Here is a 22735-nt window from a genome sequence, read left to right as displayed (position 1 = left end):
TTTTTCCATTTTTTTCAGTCACTGTGTCTTTCAATTCAAGATAATCTCTGTGTGTGTGTGTGTGTGTGTGTGCATTTGTGTGTATCTATATATGTGTGTGTGTGCATGCGTGCTTTGTATGTATACATGTACACTTATATACATAAATGGACTTTGTGGATCTTCTATGAATCTTATTGAGTTCCACTATATTAGAGATAAAAACACATCCTTAAGTATTTTAGATATGTCTTTCCCTACCTTGGACTTCTATGAGATGGCTCAGAGATGGCACACTTAAGATTCCTAAAAGCCTCGTTCTTTATAGAGGATGTGGAGCACTTTTCATCTCTTTTGAGAGTTGTTTGTGTGAATATACTCTGAGATTCCACTTTAGATCTTTCTGGGGTTTTTCTATTTTTTTTTAAGATTTTATAGTGAAATCCTAGACTTCATCTTTAAATCACGTATTCACAGCAATGCCATAGATTTGATCATCCTTGGAAACCGTTTCTTAATTTTGTCAACTTTTGCCATTATGGGAGGCTAAGAGATTTCAAAGCCATCAAATCCTGGATCTTTCAATATTAATAATTTAGTGTGTTTCTTGCCTGTCTCACCTTACTCTAATCTTCAAGGAGAAACCAGGTGCAAGTTTACACATTTCACTTAGAAAATATCTTTTATTAGATAACCCAGAATGTTAGGCACATTTTTTACTTTTCAAATTACTATACGCAATAGCATTGCTAAACACCTGCCCTACATAACAAGAATATTCTTTTCTACAACTTCCAATAATATTTTTCTCACTCACCTGGAATCTCTAAATTGTAATCTTATCAAAGATCTCCAAAACATATTAAGATTTCAATGATATTTTGTTCAAAACTGACTGCCCATTTCCAAAGCCACTTTAACATCTGGGGTTTTTATTTGGCAACAATATATTCCCAGGCACCAAAAATCCGCTGATATAGTTTGACTCTGTGTCCCCACCCAAATCTCAAGTCGATTGTGATCCTCAGTGTTGGAGGAGGGACCTGGTAGGTGATTCACAGAGGCAGACTTCCCCCTTGCTGTTCTCCTGACAGTAAATGAGTTCTCAGAAAATCTGGTTGTTTAAAGTGTATGCACTTCCTCTTTCACTCTCTCTCTCCTGCCAGCCATGAGAAGACATTCCTGCTTCCCCTTCGCCTTTCTGCCATGATTGAAAGTTTCCTGAGGCCTCCTTAGACCTGCCTCCTGTACAGCCTGTGAACTGTGTGTCAACTAAACCTCTTTTCTTCATAAATCCCCAAGTCTCAAGGTAGTTCTTGATAGAAGTGTGAGAAGAGACTAATACATCTGCATTAATTGTTCATTGACAGCTAAAAGGTATCCCCAAAACTTAGCAGTTTGAAACAATAAGCACTGATTACCTCGTTGTTTCTATGCATCAGAAATCCAGGACAGCTTATTTCTGAGTTTAGAGTCTCCCATGAGGTTACAACCAGGCTTCCAGAGCTACAGTAATCTCAAGGCTCAACTAATGTCAAACTTCTGCCTCCAACCTCACTCAAAAGGTTGCTGGCACCTTTTGTTCCTTGATGACTGTTGGCCAGAAGCTCAGGTTCCTCATCCCAAAGGTCCCTTGACAGGGTTATTTAAATTTGGCCACTTCCTGCTGAGTGAAAGACCTAATGTAGGTGGAGAGAGAGAATACAGCCTATTAAAACTGAACCTCAGGTATGAGGTATTCTCATTCCTACCACATGCTATTCATCACGTAGACCAAGCCAGGTAAAGTATGGGAGGAGACTACACGATGGTGTGAATACCAGAGAATAGGATCATTGGGGGTTCCATGTGTGGCTGACTACCACAATTACTGGGAGTAAAATTCAAAAGATAGAGGTGAGACAATAAGAGTGTCTGGTATAAGGAATTATGCAAGAGAGGCAAGCTGAAGGTTACTTTTCGAATGGTTTGCAACAGCTTACTCAAATGTGATATGTGTTGCCTCTATAACTGAAAGACCCAGTACGTTTTAAATCGCTTAATTGCAGTACAAGTTGCCCTAAGTTGTCATTGCTTTGGAGAGGATATCTCAACACTCTGCAGAGCACAAAATCAGGAGAATTATTTTCTGATGTTAAGAATACTTGTATCTTTACAGGATTTATTTAAGACATAATCTCTGACACATCAGTTTCTCACTAAGAAATTTAGGACACTTGCCCAGTGTCTTAAGGCTACCATAAATATCTGTAGTTCTCTGACAGTAAATTGTGCCAACATTTGGATGCCCTGAATTTTTATTATCTTTTTGCAAGCTCTCCCAGGCATTCAGAAGATCCCAGTTCTTGTAATCACCACCACTTCCATGACAGCTTTGTGAAACTGCCACCTCAGTCCTCCAGGCATTTGATTCAGTGAGCACTTCACTGTAATCATGCACAAAGGATTATTTAGTCAGCCATGTTACTATACACCATGGATTACTGAATACAATTTCTGTTTTAAAGATGCTTGGCCCTATCTTCACAGTCAAGGATATGATTAGATACCCATATTTGAAGGTCTAGCTCACAGAGCATTATTAACAAGAGTCTGAGTACATTCAAGAAAAACACAATCTTTTCTAGAGATTTCAAAACATAACATTTATTACAGAAAATTATTTTTGCAATTGTTAAATAATTGATGAAAAGGCAAAAATCCCACAAAACCTTAATATACCACAGTACTGGTTACTGCAGAAAAGAACTATCATCCCTAAAGCTGAGGCATGCTGGGATTAATACAGTGTGGAAGGATGTAGACAGATGACACAGATCCAGGAAAAAGAAATGTTAATTATCTTACACTGAGAGATCTTTTACATTCTCTTACTAATTCTAATTGGTTTTGATAGATCTTTTTGGATTTGGATGTTCATACAATTGTATTATCTTAAAATATGAAAGTGTTATTCTATCTTCACTAATATTCTTTTCTTTTTTTCTTGTCTTACTCAATTGTCTAGGACAACGTTTCCACAGAAGTGGAAATAATGAACACGCTTCCCTTGAGTTGAAATTTAAAACAAAGTGTCTATTATTTCTTTTTGTTTTGTTTTGTTTTGTTTTTTTGAGACAGAGTCTTATTCTGTCTCCAAGCTGGAGTGCAGTGGTGCGATCTCAGCTCACTGCAACCTCCAACTCTCTGGTTCAAGCGATTCTCCTGCCTCAGCCTCCTGAGTGGCTGGTATTACAAGCACATGCCACCATGCCAGGCTAATTTTTGTATTTTTAGTAGAATCGGGATTTTGCCATGTTGGCCAAGATGGTCTCGATCTCCTGACCTCGTGATCTGCCCACCTCAGCCTCCCTAATTGCTGGGATTACAGGCAGGAACCACCACACCCGGCCGATTATTTTAACTTAATTGTGATATTTACCTATAGATTTGGTGGGTAAAAATTAAGACATTTCTATTTCTATTTTGTCTGGGAGCTTCTGTTTTCTTCTGTTTTGTTTTATTATGAACAGGTGCGTGAAGGTTATTTTCATGCATCAATTAACTGGGCCACCAGGTGCCCAGATATTCAGTCAAACATTATTATGGATGTTTTTATAAGGGTGTTTTTGGATGAGATTAACAATTAAATCAGAAGCCTAAGTAAAGCAGATTGCCCTTGGTAATGCGAACGGGAAGCGTCCGTCAGTATATGCCTGAGTCTAACAAAAGGCTAATTCTCTCCCAAGCAAAGGCAGATTCCTTCCTCTTTCTGCCTTTGAACTGGGACATTAGGTGTTTGCCTATAGACTGGAACTGGAACATTGCTCTTCCTGGGTCTCAAAACTGCTGACCTTCTGACTGGAAATACACCCCTGGCCCTCTGGTTCTTGGACCTTCCAAATTAGACTAGAATTTCATCATTGGCTCCCCTGGGATCCAGCGTGCTGATTTACCCTGAAGTTCTCAGTATTTGTCCGCCTTTATAATCGCATGAGCTAATTCTTTAAAATAAATAAATACCTCCAAATGGAGAGATACAGATATAGATAAGCAGATATTCATTCCCTTGGTTCCATTTCTCTGGAAAATTTTGACTAATACAAGATATTAATTTTAATAAATATCTTTACTATATAAATTGAAATAAACATATGCTTTTCTCCCTTATTTTGCTAATATGGTAGATTCATTGATGAATTTTAAATGACATATCCACTTTAAATTCCTAGAATAATATACAACTTGCTTTATATATTGTTGAAATTTATGCGAAAACTTTGTTATTAGTATTGCTGAATTCTATATTCTGTTCATAAGTTATTATCTAAAATCGCCAAGAATTACCTCCAAAAATTTTCCTGAACTTTGGTTCTCTCACATCCACAGGTTCAGGCTTGTTTTTATTTACTCTCCCTAGGATTTTTTCCTGGTGTTTAAACTGCATGACAAGTTTCAGGGGGAAACTTTTACCAACACGGTGTTCTTGAGCTTACATATTCTATGTATCTAGAATGCTATAAGCAGGAAATACTATTGAATCAAATATTTATCCTTTTCTTAATTTAATTTCTTAATTTATCCTTTTCTTATTTTCTTATTATCCTTTTCTTAATTTAATTTTTTTATTTATTAGAAATTAAATTTCTAATACAATCTTTGATGCCGTCTTCATTTAGTCAACATAATATGAAAGTTGACATTTACATAAAATGGTCCAGATATAATTTTTATAGTTGTTAATTCACTAAGAAGTGAGCATGAAACTATAGATTTCCTTTAGTATTGTGCATATGCTCAGCAAATGTCCTGCTGCAGCCCTCCACGGGAAAAAAGTCACATTTATACCTACTGGATTCAAAGGTTTAAAAGAAGAGCAGCATACAAATGTATTTGTAGAAAAAAATAGCCCATAGCTACACTTAATATGACCATTAGCGAGCTAACTTACATTATCTAAAATACATTTATCTTCACAGTTAACATGTTTACTTTCAGATTCAAAGTACAATTTGATAATGTTGGGGGAAAATTGCATTATATTTGTGTAAACTGCCCATTTAATGAACATTTATCAAAATAAAAAAAATCACGTCTTAAAGGGATTTGTAACTATTCTTTTTTCTTTTATTTTTATTTTCTACTAAAAGAAACCTACCAAATTACTGCTTACATAACTTCAAAATCAATATTTTAAAATAATATATTCTAAGTTTATCCTCAAAACCTTATTGAATATACTAAATATTCTGTGGTGCATACTCAAACTTTCTAAATCCTTTTTTGTGTTCCTTAATATCTTTATTAAACTATACACACATGCACACACACACACACACACACACAGCTTTTAAAATACTCGACTAGAGTGTTTAATTATGACTCATTATTGACAGTTAAAAACTAAAGTAAATCCTCTGTTACTTTTGCTATGTTCTGTAAGTGTTGAGAATTTTGTTGTGTATCCCTGTACAGTAAGTTACATAGACATGTAATTTGGTGTAAAGCATTACAGTAAAAAATTATTCAACTTTTTATTGAAAATAAAAATAAACCTTGAGGGGAAACAAGCAACTTTTAATGGGTTGGATTGGACCTACAACATATGGTTGTCTTCATATTCTGTGCTTGCAAGTCTTAATCATGATTGCCAAGACACAAGGAGAAAAAGTAAGTTCTTATACCTAATCTCAAACAGCCATTTGGTTGAGGCAGTCAAATTATTTCAATTATTTGAAAACTCCTCTAAAACCAGTTACAGCCATGGGTTATCTGTTTTCTGCAATAAAGTTATCTGGCATTATCAAGGAAGAATGTGTTTAAAGATGTAAATGTTTCGCCTGGGCGACAGAGCGAGACTCTGTCTCAAAAAAAAAAAAAAAAAAAAAAAGATGTAAATGTTTCAATCGATTTTTAACCCAGTTTTTCATTTCTCCCTGTACCCATCACTGTTGACTTGTAACTTTGCAGCTGTACAAGAAGTAGATAACTTTCTCAACTCTTGCTTTGGGGCTTGGACATGTGATTTTCTCTGACTCATAAAATGTTAACAGGTGAGACCCAAGCAGGAACTTGAAGTATGCTTTTATTATTGGAATACTCTATCGTGGCTCTGCTTTCAACAAAGACTATTAGCCAAACGGTCCAAAGAAGATGACATACATACAGGTCTGTAGATCCAAAGATAGCTGATCAAGTTACCCTATTCTTGACACCCAAGTGGCCCAACTGATATCAACAGAGCTACCCCACTCAAGTCACTTATTCGAAAGGATTACTTACTGTTGGATATCACTGACTTTATGAATATTTATTTTCATCAATAAATAACTAATGCTTGAATAATATATGTGTATTATCTCAATATCATTATCCTGGTTGTTATATTGTACTATCACAGGGGGAAACTGGTTAAAAGATAATTGGAATTCCTCTATATTATTTCTTACAAAGGAAAATGAATAGAAAATTAGCTCAATTAAATTTTTAATAAATAAATAACATGCACAATCATATTGACATAAATGGCAACACTAGGGTGATGGGCATTTATTTGCAAAAATATTTATCATTTTCTTATTATATTGCATAAAGAAAAATATAATTTATAATACCAAGTGTAATTTAACTATACCAGATTCTGGACTTTGTAAGGAAGATAATTTTCTTATTTATTTTTGTTTGTCTGCAAATCTTCTAATGCCAAAATTGCCCATGTAGAATCAATTGCAATTATTTTTAGATAGTGTTTTATACTGAAGAGCTCTTATAGTAATTTTGTTATCAGGTAAACTTCCTCATTGTAAACTACTATTCTTCAGATCATCTCAAAAATTTTTACATTTTGCCATATTTGAATTGAACTGAAATTTGACCTAGGCAATCACACATAAACGTATGCTAACACAAAAGCTTTTGTATTACAATATTCTGCATAAACAATTTAGTTTAAATGATCTGAGATTTCATACTTACAATATTTATAACTTTGAAGTTATTTTACTAACAATATTTATAACTTTGAAGTTAGTTTACTAAACATCAGTGTGAATAGATATTGGACTGTCGGAGGGTTATCACAATTTCATGCAATGACTGGTTATTAAACAACTGCACTGTTACTCTCAAGGATAAATTATTAATATTTCTAGCATTATATTTTATGACATAATAATTTGGTAATGACTAACTTTCTGACTGTCTCTTTTACATCCTTGTTCCTGAGGCTATAGATCAAGGGGTTCAGCATGGGAATGACCACTGTGTAAAAGACAGAGGCCACCTTGACCACGAGCCATGAACTTTTGGAGTTGGGAACACAGTAGAGAAAAAGAATAGTCCCATGGAAAATGGTAATGGCGGTCAGGTGGGAGGCACACGTGGAGAACGCTTTCTGGCGCCCCCCAGTGGAAGGCATCTTCATGACAGTGATTAAAATGAAAGCATAGGAAGTGAGAATGATCACCAGGCTGCTTATTTCATTGAATGTGGCAGAAACTAAAATAACCTTCTGTCTCACATAGGGGTCAGAACAGGACACAGCAACAATGGCAGCGTGCTCACAGACAAAGTTATTAATGAAATTAGACCTACAAAAAGATAAAGTCAACAGAAAGTATGTGTATGTTAGGGAACAAACTAAACTCCAAGAGTATGATGCAACCACTAACAAGGAGCAAAGCCTCCGGGACATTGCAACCGTGTACAGCAGAGGGTTACACACGGCCACAAATCTGTCATAGGCCATCGCTGCCAGCATGAATGTTTCTGTCACCACAAATATGCAGGCAAAGAAGAATTGCATGATGCATCCTGTGAAGCAGATGGTTCTGTCTTCCACAACCAAGTTCTCCAGCAATTTGGGTGTAACTGTGGTGGAATAACAGAAATCAACAAAGGACAAGTGGCTGAGGAAAAAGTACATTGGGGTGTGGAGTTTGGGGTTGATCCTGATGACCATGATCATGCCCAGGTTCCCCAGCACAGTGACTGTGTAGATGGTCAGGAACACCAGGAACAGGGGCAGCTGAAGGTCTGGATATTCTGAGAAGCCCAAGAGGATGAAGGTGACTGCAGCAGTCTGATTATTTTGAGTCCTATGAAAAAGAAAATAAGAAAGTTGATCCAGAGAAGTAGGCACCAATATGTGCAATAAGAAACAGAAAGGAAGAAATATTGAGAGACTTAGTGGGTCTTTATTAAGAGTGTTACTGAAAATACTAGGTTTCCACTGTTACGTTATTTCAAAAGGTAGAGTACTTATATAAAAATTACAAGGTGAATAGGACTATTTTGTGAATGGAATAATAAAAAACAAAATTAAGACAGGAATAACAACAAAATAGGGTGTACCTTCCCATATTTCAGATAAGACTCACTATCATCATAGACATCAGGCTTCATGAGAAGGGCCACTCTAAGTTTGCATGAATCTGAGATAAGTGCAAATATTTCTGTTGGAGGAAATATATACTTTTCTACAGTTTCATTTCTGCCTTATCGCTAAAGCTATGAGATAGTTAACTTACAACTCTTAACAAATTGTAAAATGTTAACATTCCTGTAAAGTGGTAAATTTAACGTTTTATTGGTGGTTTTATTTTTAACACCCTTCTCATTCCTTATAATCCAATACTTTCAACACATTCTGGAGCTGTGTTGCACTAATATGCTAATCTTTCTCATGCATGTTGAACTAAACTTGAAAAATGTTTAATGTTATTTTTAATGATGTATCATATCACTTATGAGAAGGTTATTGCAACAAAATATGTGATGTATGTTTCTGTAGTGATAAATAGGTGAAGCAATAGTAAATGAAAAGTTCTTTATTTTCTGAGGTGGCAAATTTCAGAAGATAGGTAGGTGACAGACAATAATAAACATAAAAGTACTGAATGGTGCAAATAAATATTAGTTTTTAGGAAAAATACATTCCATCCCTTTGATTTAAGTTTAAAGCTTTGCCAAGGATAAGTGTCAGGGGGACCCATCTCAAATAGGAGATCTTAATATTCAATGAACATGCCTTGGTGCCACTAGGCATTTCCTCAATGATAAAATGTGATAATATATTCATGATATGAAATTTAAATCAGTAGAATGGAAGCAGAAAGATTGCTAATGATTGTAATGGTTACAAGACATGCTATGAAGCATATTAGATATTCAGTTTTATATTTTTAGAATTATAGCTAATTAGTGTGGTTTCAAAAACCTTGAATAGTTATTGAAATGAGGCTTATATAGCACAGCTATCAACATGTGGACACATTTGTGAATACAATGCAGAGAATCATTTTCCTGAACCCACACAACGGAAGTACTGTAGAATTTCATTTGTGGCTCTACTCTAAGTCATAACTATATATTCCCAATTCTCCTTTATGTTTTTCCATTACGAAAAAGCTTTCTCTAGTTCCCACAAGCTTGTACCTGTAGGAACGATATCTTCCAAAAGGAGCAATTACTCAGCAATTTCCCTGAAACACTTATTTATAAAAATCTTAACACTATAAAACTAGATTATGACTGTATTCCATAGTCACGCTCCTCAGTGTGAAATATCCTTTGCAACATTGCAAGAATAATTTTCTGTAATCAATTTAACCTGAGAGTCAATGACTTTAACAATCCCTAATGCTTTTTATTGATGAATGCATGAAAACTACATTGTGCAGTCTGGATTTGTGCAAACTGCTTAGATCTAGATATTCAATCTCATTACCACGAACACATTCTTAAAGTCGTGGTAGATGTATCAGGTTGTCATAGAGCACATGCTCATTTACATAAAGTGTGCTATCTATTATCACCTTTATAATGCTTTATTTTACCTTCTACTGTTATAAAAATTACTCATTGTTTCTTCTCCTCTGTATACATTGCAAACATTAGTGTTTATAACTCAAAATTACCATAAGTCATATCCTATCATTTACATATTTGGTTATTAGTCTCACTTATCTCCTCAGAAAGCATAGGAAGTTTAAAGATAAGGCCAATTTTGTTTTATTCTTCTTTATTTGCCAAAGTATTGATTTCATTGCTGGGTACATGGTGGCAGCCTGATGAGAAAACCAGAATTTATATCATTTGAAAGAGAGAAGGAATTGGGATATAACAACAAAAGTCCTCTGCTCATTGAACTAAGTGGACTGGGTAGGACTTTGACCTACACGTGTGTTTGTCTCATACTAAGATTACCAGAACTTAGTATTTTTCTTCTAAAATAAAATTTAAATATCTAAATCAACTCACCTAAATACAGAGGCATTTGAGTGATTCATTTACTGAAGGATCTTTTGCTGAAATTAATGAACTCCAATAATGCTCCTGCTTAGTATTTAATTAATAGAAACAAACCTGAAAACAACAGTAGGAGTGTCGCGAGTATATTTTCTTGAAGATTTTAAATGTTACCTTTTTCCCCAACCTATTAAGAAAACTCATAGATAGCAGAGATAAGGTCACATCTAGAAACTAAGTCCTAGCACCAAACTGTGTCACAAATATATGCCCCCAAGACCTTGGGGACCTCAAGACTAGAGAATATCACTTAAGTATTGCCTTGGAGGCTACAGTTTGTGCAATTAGATATAACACTGTCCCGTGTGATATCTTGTTTGTATAGTGCTTTTCTAAAGCCCTTGACATTTGTCTTACCAACTTCACTTAATTAATCTTAATACTGAATTTTGACTTTATATAGGTTTAAAATACAGAAATATGAAAGGGAAAAATCAGCTGTAAAGCAATAGTCTAGACATGGATATTATTACCTCATGAGGAATTTATTTTCTCTTTTTATGAAGGTACATTTATGTTATTACATGTCCAAATACAGAGCTGCCTAAATAATGCTACATCATTTATTTATCATTTGTTAGCAATATAAACTTCATTTGGTAGCCACACCATTGTTTTTATTTAATAGAAAACAATTTGTGTTGGCCTTTTTAAAATATAGCTAAATGATCTTCAGATGTTTATGTTGACTATTGGATCTGAAAAAAACTAGGTTACATGTTTCTAAAAATAAACCAGTTTATGGAAAATGCCACTTTATGGAGAAGATGATGTATTCATTAATTTTGGCAATCTATCTAGCATGTTTTTTAAAGAATAAAAGCTTCTCACTAGTGCAAAGTCCAAAATGCATTCCTAAACACTGGGCATCTCTGCTACATGTAGTAATGCAAGGGCCCGTGTTCCTTTCTACTTATATTTCACCACCGTCATGGTGCGCCCGAGGTTATGGTTGTGTCTTACATGTGAGGAAGAGGGAATCATGCAACAACCTTTCAATGTGTTTTCAGAGAAAAGCTCATTTCATTGCAGAGGACCTCATATAGCACAGAGGGAAATCAAGGGCAAAAGAGCTGATGGTGTCTCAGACACGATACAACTAAGGAACTACAGATAGAAAAGCAATAGGAATCTGTTCATTGAAGATATTCGCCTGTGGTTTCCTTTTCTTGTAGTATCTTTGCCTGTCTTTGTTATCAACATAAAGCCAGTTCCATAAAATGAGTCTCAAAGTGTTCTCACTTCTTTAATGTTTGGAATGTTTTTAGAAATATTAGTGTTTGTACTTTTTATATGTTTAGTAGAATTCACAAGTGAAACTGTCTTGTCCCTCATTTTCTTTCTTGGGAGGTTTTTGATTACTGATTCAATCTTGTTATTAGTTTTTGATCTGTTCAGAGTTTCTATTTCTTCATGATTCAGTCATTGTGGGTTGTATATTTCTAAAAACTTACTTATTTCTTATAAGTCATCCAATTTGTAGGCATGCAATTGTTCATAGTAGTCAATTTTGGTCCTTCTTAATTTCTAAGACATCGGTAGGTTAGATGCAATGTTTCTCTTATATTTGAGTCTCCTTTTTTCTTGGTCCACCTATTATTTGGCCAATTATGTTTACATTTTTTAAAAACCTGAGTTTTATTGATTTATTCTATTTTTTTTATATTACTTATCTCATTTATTTCTGTTCTAACATTTATTATTTCCATCTTTCTGTTAACTTTATGCTTCACATCCCATGTTCATGGATTAGAAAACTTATTGTTGTTAAAATATTCATTCTACTCAAATATATGTAATGATTTAATGCAATGTCAATTAAAATAGAATAGAAAACTCAAATTTTTGTAAACATACAAAAGATCAAAACAGCTAAAGTAAACAAGAAATAAAAAAGGAAAATGCTGGAGGCATCACTCTTCCTGATTTCAAAATATATTACAAAATCGCAATAAATAAAATAGTATTGTACTGGCATATAAACAGACACATAGACCATTGGGCAGAATAGAAAGCCCAGACATAACCCACACACATACAGACATCTAACCTTTAACAAGCGTACCAAGAATACATAATGGGAAAAAGGATAGTCTCTTCAACAAATCCTGTTAGGAAAACTGGATATCCACATGCAAAAGAATGAAGTCAGACCCACTTCTGACATGATACACAAAAGTCAACTCAAAATAGATTAAAAATTAAATTTAGGGTCATTAACTGTAAGAGAGAATATAGGGGAAAATGTTCCTGACTGGTTTTGTCCATTATTTCCTGAACATGGCAACAAAAACACGAACAATAAAAGTGAAAATAGATCAGTGGAACTGTATCATACTGAAAAGTTGCACAGCAAAAGAAACAACAGAGTGAAAAGGCAACCTATGAAATGGAAGAAAATATTTGCTAATCATATGTTTTATAAGACGTTAATACGTAAAATATATAAGGAACTCCTACAATTCAATAGCACAAGGGAAATACCCAATTAAAACAGGCATAGGACTTAAATAGACATTTCTCCATTATGGACATACAGATGGCCAACATGTACATGAAAAGACGATGAAATCACTATTCATCTGGGAATTACAAGACAAAACCATAATGAGATATCACCTCATACCTTTTAGTATGGCTATGATGAAACATAATAATAATAATTAGTGTTGCAAGGATGTGGAGATATAGGACACTTGTCCATTGTTGATGGGCATATAAAGTGGTGCAGCCACCATGGGAAACATATCAACGTTCCTTAAAATATTAAAACTAGAATTAGTATACAACCCAGCAATCTCACTTTGGGGTATATAACCAAAAGAACTGAAATCCAGATCTTGAAGAGATATCTACACTACCATGCTCACTCCAGCATTATTCACAATACCCAAAATATGGAAACAATCTAAACGTCCATTGACAGACGAATGGAAACAAAAAAATATGGCATATACATAAAATGCAATATTATTCAGCCTTAAAAAGAAGGGAATCCTGCTATATGTGACAACAGAAATAAACCTGGAGGGCCTTATGCCAAATTAGATAAATGAGCAACAGAAGTACAAATATGTCCTTGATAATGACAGGAGGCAGAGAAATTCTAGGCAGACAGGGGCAGGTCCTTGGCAAAACCGCACCTTCAAGCCAAAAAGCCTGAAACCCCTGACCCAAAGTGAGAACTTCCATCCCTATGTGTCTGCTCTCTCCTGATTGGTTCTTTCTGAATAATGTCTTTTTACCAATTGAATGTTGTCTTTTCCAAAACTACCTATGGCTCACCGCATTCCATCCTGTGCCTATAAGACCCCAGACCCAGCTAGCAGAGGAGAAAAGTGGCTCAACCTCAGGAAGAAGTGGCTGGACATCAGGGAGAAGTGACTTTGACTTCAGAGACAGTGGCTGGATGAAGTAACTAGACTTCGGAAAAGAAAGGCAGAGAGGCGGATTGACTTCAGGGGACACCAACCTTCCCTTCCCATCCCCTTTCCAGCTCCTCCCTCTCCACTGAGAGCAGCTTTCATCATTCAATAAAATTTCCACATTCACCTTCCTTCAATGTGGTCATGTCCACATGACCTCATTTGTCTTGGGCACCAGACTAAAATTCAGGATGCACCAGATGTGGGTACCCAAAAGGTTTGTCACCTTGGCCCTTTGCCCTTACTGGTAGAAGGCAATTTCCTCATGTGATGAGGCAAAGGGCGCATTGAGCTGGTAACACAGCTGTCTGCCAAAAGCATAGCTAAGAGAGCATTTTAACACACCCTCTGCGGCCTGGGGTCACAGGCACCCCACCTGGATACTGCCATGCAGCTCACATGGAGTTTGCTCCAGCTGGCACCAAAGCAGCTGGTTCTGCACTTGCTTGCTCCAGTTCCTGCACTCGCTCGCTCCAGTTCCTGCACTCATTCACTTGCATGCTCCCTTCAGCAAGGGGTTGAGCAGGGCAGGTTGAGTAACCAAGGCACCCCCGTTGCAAGACCTGTTAAGGGGTCAAGAAAATGTCCTACATTATTATGATTCTACTTATATGAAGTATCTAAAAGAGCCAAACTCATAGAAGTGGAGAGTAGAAATGTGTTTGCCAGGGCCTAGGGGTAGGAGGAAATTGGGAGCTCTTGTTCAAGGGGTACACATTTTCAGTTATGCAAGATAAGTTCTACGGATCCGTTATACAACGTGGTGTACAATGTATTTTAAATGATCTGCTAGTTTATGATGAAATAACATGGAAAAAATATAAAATTATTTTTGTTTAACTCTAACTGAAGTTTAGTGTGTTTTTAATTATGAAGGTAGACCACAAAGCACAGTACTGTTAGCAATACTCTCACCATAGAAATCACAGATATATTTTTATTATTTATATATTATAACCTATCTAAAAATATTACTATGATCATCTTTATTCCAAATTATAGTAGTTAATATGCATGTGTGTAGATATTATCTAATATGAATAATAAAGCACAAATATTATACAAGTCCATACAAGTTAATATTCTTAATATTTGGTAATTTTATATAAATATATGTTTGATTTATATTTATATCTATTTTATTTTTAAATGTTTTTCTAAAGAAGATCTCATATGCTTCACCAGACTATGAAAGGTATTTCTAAGGCCAAAAAGTTATTACAAAAACTTAATAAATTTTGTGACATCTATGAGGAACTGATACAACTTGCAACAAAGATAGAGATACAGAGAACATTAAAAAAGCTAGAGAGAACTCTTCAAAATACATATATCTAAAAGTTCTGGAAAGCAATATATTAGCAGATGATGTGACCCCAGGGAATGAAAACATTTGAAAACTAGTATTTGTGCCTTTTTAAAAAATTCATTATTTTTAAAGCTTCAAGCAATCATAGTGTGTAAACTGATATTTAATTTACATTCCCTTGAAAACATATAATGTTGGAATATTTTTGTGAGATTATTATCCATCCATACATTTTTACAAAGTAATTGCACATTAGTCTATTTTAATTTTCTTATTATTTGTAATATATATATATTTAGTAATTGACAACTCTATATATTGTTAATATATACTCCCAGTCTACAGATAATTACTTCTAATCTATGGGTTGTCTCTTTTTTTTTTAATGATCTATTTTGATGATAAGCAGCTTTTAATTATTGACAGTCTCATTTGTCAATTTTCCTATAGATAATCACCCGTTCTTTATTCCAGAGGCCTTAGTATTTCAACTGTTACGGTTAATTAATTTGAAAATAAGTATCGAATTAATTTTCCATGGAGAGAGGTAGGAGATGAGGTTATTTTCTCCCATTCAATTATCCAGTTTTTCTCAGATATGTTTCAAAGATCAATTGATTATATGTTTCTTGGATTATATCTGGGTTCTATTTTATTTATTCTATTATAGTCTCAATTTGTCTATCTTTATACCTAAACCACACTGGTTTGTTTCTTTTTGTTTTATAGTAAACCTTCAATTCTTCCAATCATTTTCTTTTAAAAATATTTTTGGATATTTCACTTACTTTGCATTTCTATATACATTTTTACACAAATCCAGAATATCTGTTTTAGAAAACACACTGTAAAGAGGGTGAAAGACAAGCCACATATTCGTAGAAATATTTCAAATCACAAATTTGAATAGAAAAAATAGTTGTATCTAAAATATATAAATAATTATCAAGCCTCAATAATAAGAAAATACGTGTAATTAAAAATAGGCAGAGTATTTGAACATAGACTTTACCAAAAATATACAAATAACCAATAATCACATGAAAATATATTCAACTTACTTATTAGATGAATGCAAACACAAATCACAATGAGATACCATTACATACTTATAAGAATTTCTAAGATTGAAAGAAATTACCATGTAGTTAGTTATCCAAGATGGGAAACAATCAGTATTATCATACCCAGCCAGTAGGATTTTAAATGGTACAGCCACTTCAAAGATCATTTGGAAGTTTCTTAAAAAGTTAAACGTACACCTACCATATGACTCGGCTATCTTTCCTAGGTACTTGTAAGAGGAAATAAAAGTGCTGTATGTGCCTTTACAAAGATTCTGACAGAAATGTTCACAGCTGTCTTACTGTAATAAACCCATTTTCTTCAAACTCATTGTTTTGTTTTCTCTTACAATATAGAAAGCTAATTATAGTTTACAAATTATAATTTACCTAATATCTATCATATCATTTTTTTCAAATAGGATTTTAAATCCAAGGACCTTTAGAATGTGCCAAATATAGTTGATTTTACACTGTGTTCACATTCTGTAAACACATTTTTCTTTTTTCTTAAATTTATCTGGAATAAGAAGGATAATTTCCCATTAACTAAAATTTCCCAACAATTTAGATATATAGAAACGTAGGCAGAATCCTTCATTTCTCTCTGTATTCATGTTCTTTGCCACGTAACTTTTCAATTCTACAATAAGAGGCAAATATCCTTCCTCAGTCATTAACTTTGAGCCCAGCAATGTGATTCTCTTTGCCTAAAATAATGCTAACAAACATGAACCCAATGGAAGCTTGAACTAGCTTTTGTTGTTGTACATTTCCCCTTGTGACTCACCCATCAACACTGGAAGAAAATACTCCAGCTAGCCCAATGGTTCAGAGATCCACAGACACAGAGGCAGAGCTACTCAATCGCTATGTAGGTCTATGAGTTCCATTAGACCCGTTAGACTAGGTAACATTAACCAAGAAGCACCAGCTGATATTAGCAGGACTGCCAAGTCAGTTGACAAAAAGTTAATAATTACCTAATGTTATGTATCATTGACATTTATGGTATTTTGTTATCGATCAAATTTATAGCATACAAATCAACATTGTCATGAATGATAAATTCAGATTTCAAAATGTCTATTTCTAAAACATGTGGCTATTTTCATTTTTTGATATATTGTGTACAATGACCAAATAAAATTGTATGTTAACCAACACAATTTTACTAAACAATATTCTGGACTTTGTGGGCAGACTTATGCCTTATACACACTTATAATATACCAATGCGCCTTATGTGGAATTAAATAAATATTTCTTTTAAACTTAGTGTCTGAATGCTGAACATCTCTTAGTTTACTGTATTGCATTTGCTATATCTTCCTTCACAGTAAGCTATAAATTTTCAGAACAAATCTACAAGCCCATCCTCCAACAACTGTAAAAGAACAACAGAAGGTTAACTGAGCAACAAAAAGGTAACGGATATTAACTCAGAAATCTTTATATGACAAATTCTGGGTTTAATGACAACTTAAATTATTAGAGATTAAATTACTGTGTTACTTGTTAGCTAATCCACTAGAATTTAAACAGATGTCAAATAACCAGTTAACTAGGGGTTACATTAAGTACATGCACTGCTTTACTGTTTGAGAAAGGAATTTGAATTGTTAGCAGTTCTACAAATTTTGGACAGTTCTGCACAATATTCTTGAATAGGAGTAAGTATGTCTTCTAGACTCTATATTATGAGACATAATAATTTTGTAATGACTAACTTCCTGACTGTCTCTTTTACATCCTTGTTCCTGAGGCTATAGATCAAGGGGTTCAGCATGGGAATGACCACTGTGTAAAAGACAGAGGCCACCTTGACCATGAGCCATGAACTTTTGGAGTTAGGAACACAGTAGAGAAAAAGGATGGTCCCATGGAAAATGGTAATGGCGGTCAGGTGGGAGGCACACGTGGAGAACGCTTTCTGGCGCCCCCCAGTGGAAGGCATCTTCATGACAGTGATTAAAATGAAAGCATAGGAAGTGAGAATGATCACCAGGCTGCTTACTTCATTGAATGTGGCAGAAACCAAAATGATCTCCTGGCTCACATAGGGGTCAGAGCAAGACACAGCAACAATGGCAGCGTGCTCACAGACAAAGTTATTAATGATATTATTTCCTCTGAAGGATAATTCCAGTAGAAAGTAGGTAAGAGTCAGGGAACAGACTATCGCCCAAGAGTATGATGCAGTCACTAACAAGGAGCAAAGCCTCCAGGACATTGCAACCGTGTACAGCAGAGGGTTACACACCGCCACATATCGGTCATAGGCCATCGCTGCCAGCATGAATGTTTCTGTCACCACAAATATGCAGGCAAAGAAGAATTGCATGATGCATCCTGTGAAGCAGATGGTTCTGTCTTCCACAACCAAGTTCTCCAGCAGTTTGGGTGTAACTGTGGTGGAATAACAGAAATCGACAAAGGACAAGTGGCTGAGGAAAAAGTACATGGGGGTGTGGAGTTTCGGGCTGATCCTGATGATCATGATCATGCCCAGGTTCCCCAGCACAGTGACTGTGTAGATGGTCAGGAACACCAGGAACAGGGGCATCTGAAGGTCTGGATATTCCGAGAAGCCCAAGAGGATGAAGGTGACTGCAGCAGTCTGATTTTCTTGGTCCCTGGGACAAAATAGGACAGTTGATTCAGAGACGCAAGAGAAATATTTGGACAAGGCCAAGTAAAATGAGGAAATGTTGAGAGGTTTAGTGATTATCTATAAAGAGTGTTATGGAAATGCTTAGTTTTAACCATTACATTGTTTCAAAAGCTAAAATTTACTAATATCATAATTATACAGTACATATAAAATGTGTGTCAGTGTAATAATAAAATATGGGAATTGAGACGGGAAGAGCAGTTGGCTCTGATATATTTTAAATGATCTGGTTCAGTAGCCTCAGAGGCAACTGGCTTCATGAGAAAGGCAAGTCTACCTTTTGCATGAGTCAGAATCTAGTGAAAATGCCTGTCTTGAAGGAAGATTTCCATTTTATTTCATTTCAATACAATGCTTATTTTGAGTTTCAGTAATTTTTTCACTTCTTCACCTATTAAATGATGAGAACTTGGAACTCAAAAAATAAATCAATGACTCAGTAAAATGATCATTACATTTTTGTAACAGTTGTTTCTATATCTATTTCTGAATTTACCTTTCCAGTGACCTCCCTACATTTAATCACACATTTTTCTCCACAGATTTTAGATTCTTCCTGTCTAATGTGAGTAGTGCACTTTGTCAGTCACACTTATCTAATTATTGAAAATTATAAAACTCTGTTAGCTTTTCTTGATATATTATAATATAAGATATTTAGAATGATTTGGGCTGGAAACAAACAATAATGATACATCCAGATCATTTTTATTATTCTGAGGTACTTTCTGCCATATCATTCTCAGGTGGTCAAAATTCAGTCTACCTCCAAACCTCCAAAGATGAAGCATCACTTCCAGAAGAATTACAATGGTTTTTATTCGGTTAGGAGGTTTTTGTTTTGTTTTCATTGAATTGCTTACAATAGACACACAGATAATCTTTCCGATACCCTATTCTTTTAGGTTCTTCATCTTTTCCAACAATTTTATCTCAACTTGACTTTTCATCAGAATCATGGTCATAGTATTAACTATGTCATTATCAGTAACTATAAACCCTGAAAAATATCGATATTATGCAACATCTGTAATATATATTTTACTCATGTTTTCTTCTTCTACATTTCAACAAATTGTTTTTCTACAATAAAATACTATTAATGAGGGCAGACATGGAAGGCTAGGACATAGTAGGTTCTCCACAATCTTTATTGAATAAATGAATGTATATATGACTGAATAAATGTAGCCACATATTATACATGTGTTGGGGTAAAAGTTTATAATAATACTAAAGAAGTTGAACTTGCCTATTAAATCAAGACCACATTGTAAACTCACAATGCACTGAGTCACATCTTGAGTCCTACAGAAGAAGTAGCAATAGTGAAACCCCATGAGACCTAAGCATCCTGAATTAGAATAAAACAAGGACAGTTAGAAGAGTAAATGAGGCATTGGATTTTTTTTTTAATGTTCTGAGTTTATTAGAAATAACTCAACTACCTTGTTGTGCCAGTTTAATCCAGAACCATGTCATGACTGCTTACCGAAAGCTAAAATAGCAGTAGGCATTAAAAAGAGCACCATTCCACACAGCATTCTGTAAAAATTCTATGCTTTATCATTAGCTGAAATTAAACACTCTATAGTTTACACTGAGTTGTTATAATGTTTAGCATCAAAGACAATATACTGCATGCACTTATATTTTGCAGAAAACACAAGTGCATGCAGTATATATGTGTATATATAAAAATATATGTATGATTACACATATAGAATTATATAGGTTAGGGTTGGGATTATATATAAAATTATTTTATGTACAACTTACATATCCATGTGGTTTCTTTCTTTAATTGCTCCTTTAGATTCACTTCATTTGGTACCTGTGATTTGATCTTCTACATTTGTTGTCATTTTTCTCAATGTATGTTTTAGTTTAACACAAAACTCATTGAGTGCAAATTTCCTAATGGAATACACTTTTTCAAGCATTTTCCAATATCTGTATGCTTTCCTAAGGACGTTCTAACAAGCTCTGAGAAGGCTGGGCTTGAAAAGAAAATCACTTCCATCAAAGACTGTATTTTGTAATATGTATTTGACTTATTGTTGCCTAAACATCCTTTCTATGTGTGGCACTTTTCAACCCACTTCCTACACTCTATTTCTTTACCAAAAGACTTGGGGCCAAAGTTCACAATCTCCCGTTTAACCCCCGGAAGTGTCACCCTTGTTGAGCTGAATGAGGGCTCAAGGTACTGTGCAGAGGCTTTCCCTCTTTTGTAGTGACACCTAACGTGGCTTTCCAATTGTGCATTTGCTGCGTACTCAGCACTGTAATAGGCATTTTAGAAACTATAAAATTATAAAATGTTGGCCTTGACCTCCAAACTTTTTCTTAATTATTCCGAGGAATAATGCATGTAACTGCAAATTATACAATAGAGCATACAATTCTTAAACTAAAGTTTGTGCACATAAAAAGAAGAAGAATATTGTGATCAAAAGAATAAAAGTATTTCCTAGAAATGCAGGCTAATTAATAATAATAAATATGGTGAAAGATAATGAATAAAATATTCCTAGTTAAAGGAACGAAGTGATTACCATAGCAGTTAGACTTATACATGGGTTTGCCTCCTGCAAAGATTATTGGAACACACTATTTTCCTTCTAAAGTTATATAAAGTAAAAATTGAATAACTCACTTAAGTGCAGAAGGAACTGACTTATTCATTTTCTGACGCTTCTTTTGCAAAGATGAATAGACTCCAGGGAAGTGCCCGAGGAGAATCCAAATTAAATAAAAAAACAAGCAAATCACAATAAAAGTGACAGGAGTCTATACTAGATTTCAATAAATGTTTTAAGAAAATAACGTTTTCCCCTAATTTTTTTAAAATAATCTCAGTGATAACAGAGAGGAAAAGAGACCAAAAGGCTAAATTCTAACACCAAACTGTGTCACACATATATATGCCACAAAGGCCTTAGGGATGTTAACCCTGGAGAATATAACTGAAGTATTCCCTAGGAGGCCACAAATAAAGCAATTAGATAAAACAATGCCCCATGTGATATCCTGGTTGCATGTAATTTCTTGTAGTGACTGCTGAATAATTTCATGATAAACTTTAATCCCATGATCTTCTTTTAAATATGTTGAACCAGACAATATATTTTGACTTAACATACCTGAAAAATACAAAAATGCAAAAAAGAAAAAAGTCAGCTATTGGGCAACAATCCAGAGATAACTACTCTCAATTTTTGTATTTCTGGTTTTCTCACCACTATGTGGGTATATATGTATTTGTGAGTATCTGAAACAAAGCTTATACAATAAGTATCATAGCTATATTGTGTATTATCCTTTTTCATATAAAATTGTAGTGTGAGCTTCATTTTAGGTAACAAATAGCTATTAAACTTATATAAATACCTGTTCATCTTTTCTTTAAGTAAACGTGATATGCACTATTTTTTAATTTATTAAATATGTATGTTGGTGATTCTTGAAATTAATTGTGAATTTCATTACAAATAGAGATGCAAAAATTTCTCAACAGAATACCACAAACTGTATTCAACAGCACGTAAAAAGACATTAAAATTAAACACATGGCAAGTGGAATTTATTCCTGGAATGTAATATAGTACAGTTTGCCACATTAAAATTCATCAGTGTAATACACCACATTAACGGCGTAAATGAAAAAATACATGATCTTCTCAATTGATGTAGAAAAGCAATTTGACAAAAGTCCACATTCTTTCATAATAAAACCACTAAAAAAACTAAGAATAGAGAAAACATCTTCAGCAAGTTAAAGGCCAGTGATATATGAAAAGCCTACAGTTAATACTCAAAGATGGAAAGGCTAAAAGATTTTCCTCAGAGATAAAGAATAAGACAAAGATGTTTGCTTTCACTGCTTTCATTCAAAATAGTGTTAAAGGTTCTAGCCAGAGCAATTAGGCGACACAGGTTTTCAAAATGCATCCAAATATGACAGAAAAAAAAATCAGAATTTTAGCAAATGACT

The 22735-nt window shown here is 34.4% G+C and overlaps 2 protein-coding genes across 2 annotated transcripts; both read right to left on the bottom strand.

The window, feature by feature from the left end:
* Window positions 1–7111: 7111 nt before the first annotated feature.
* On the bottom strand, window positions 7112–8318 carry LOC112607290 (olfactory receptor 5D13-like). The gene is made up of 2 exons (XM_025358399.1): window positions 8311–8318; window positions 7112–8054 (listed from the first exon to the last, which is right to left on the bottom strand). The coding sequence occupies exons 1-2, from the start codon at window positions 8316–8318 to the stop codon at window positions 7112–7114; spliced, it is 951 nt and encodes a 316-aa protein (XP_025214184.1).
* An 8188-nt stretch (window positions 8319–16506) lies between these two features.
* On the bottom strand, window positions 16507–18700 carry LOC112607286 (olfactory receptor 5D13-like; the record flags this gene model as incomplete). The annotated part of the gene is made up of 2 exons (XM_025358395.1): window positions 16507–16584; window positions 17791–18700. Coding segments are annotated over 2 exons (988 nt in total), but the record flags the coding sequence as incomplete, so codon positions are not given.
* Window positions 18701–22735: the final 4035 nt, after the last annotated feature.

The sequence above is a fragment of the Theropithecus gelada genome, chromosome 14, assembly GCF_003255815.1.
Source record: "Theropithecus gelada isolate Dixy chromosome 14, Tgel_1.0, whole genome shotgun sequence".
Classification (NCBI taxonomy): domain Eukaryota; kingdom Metazoa; phylum Chordata; class Mammalia; order Primates; family Cercopithecidae; genus Theropithecus; species Theropithecus gelada.
The sequence above is the reverse complement of the archived record's forward strand: the minus strand, read 5'-3'. Positions and strand labels throughout refer to the sequence as shown.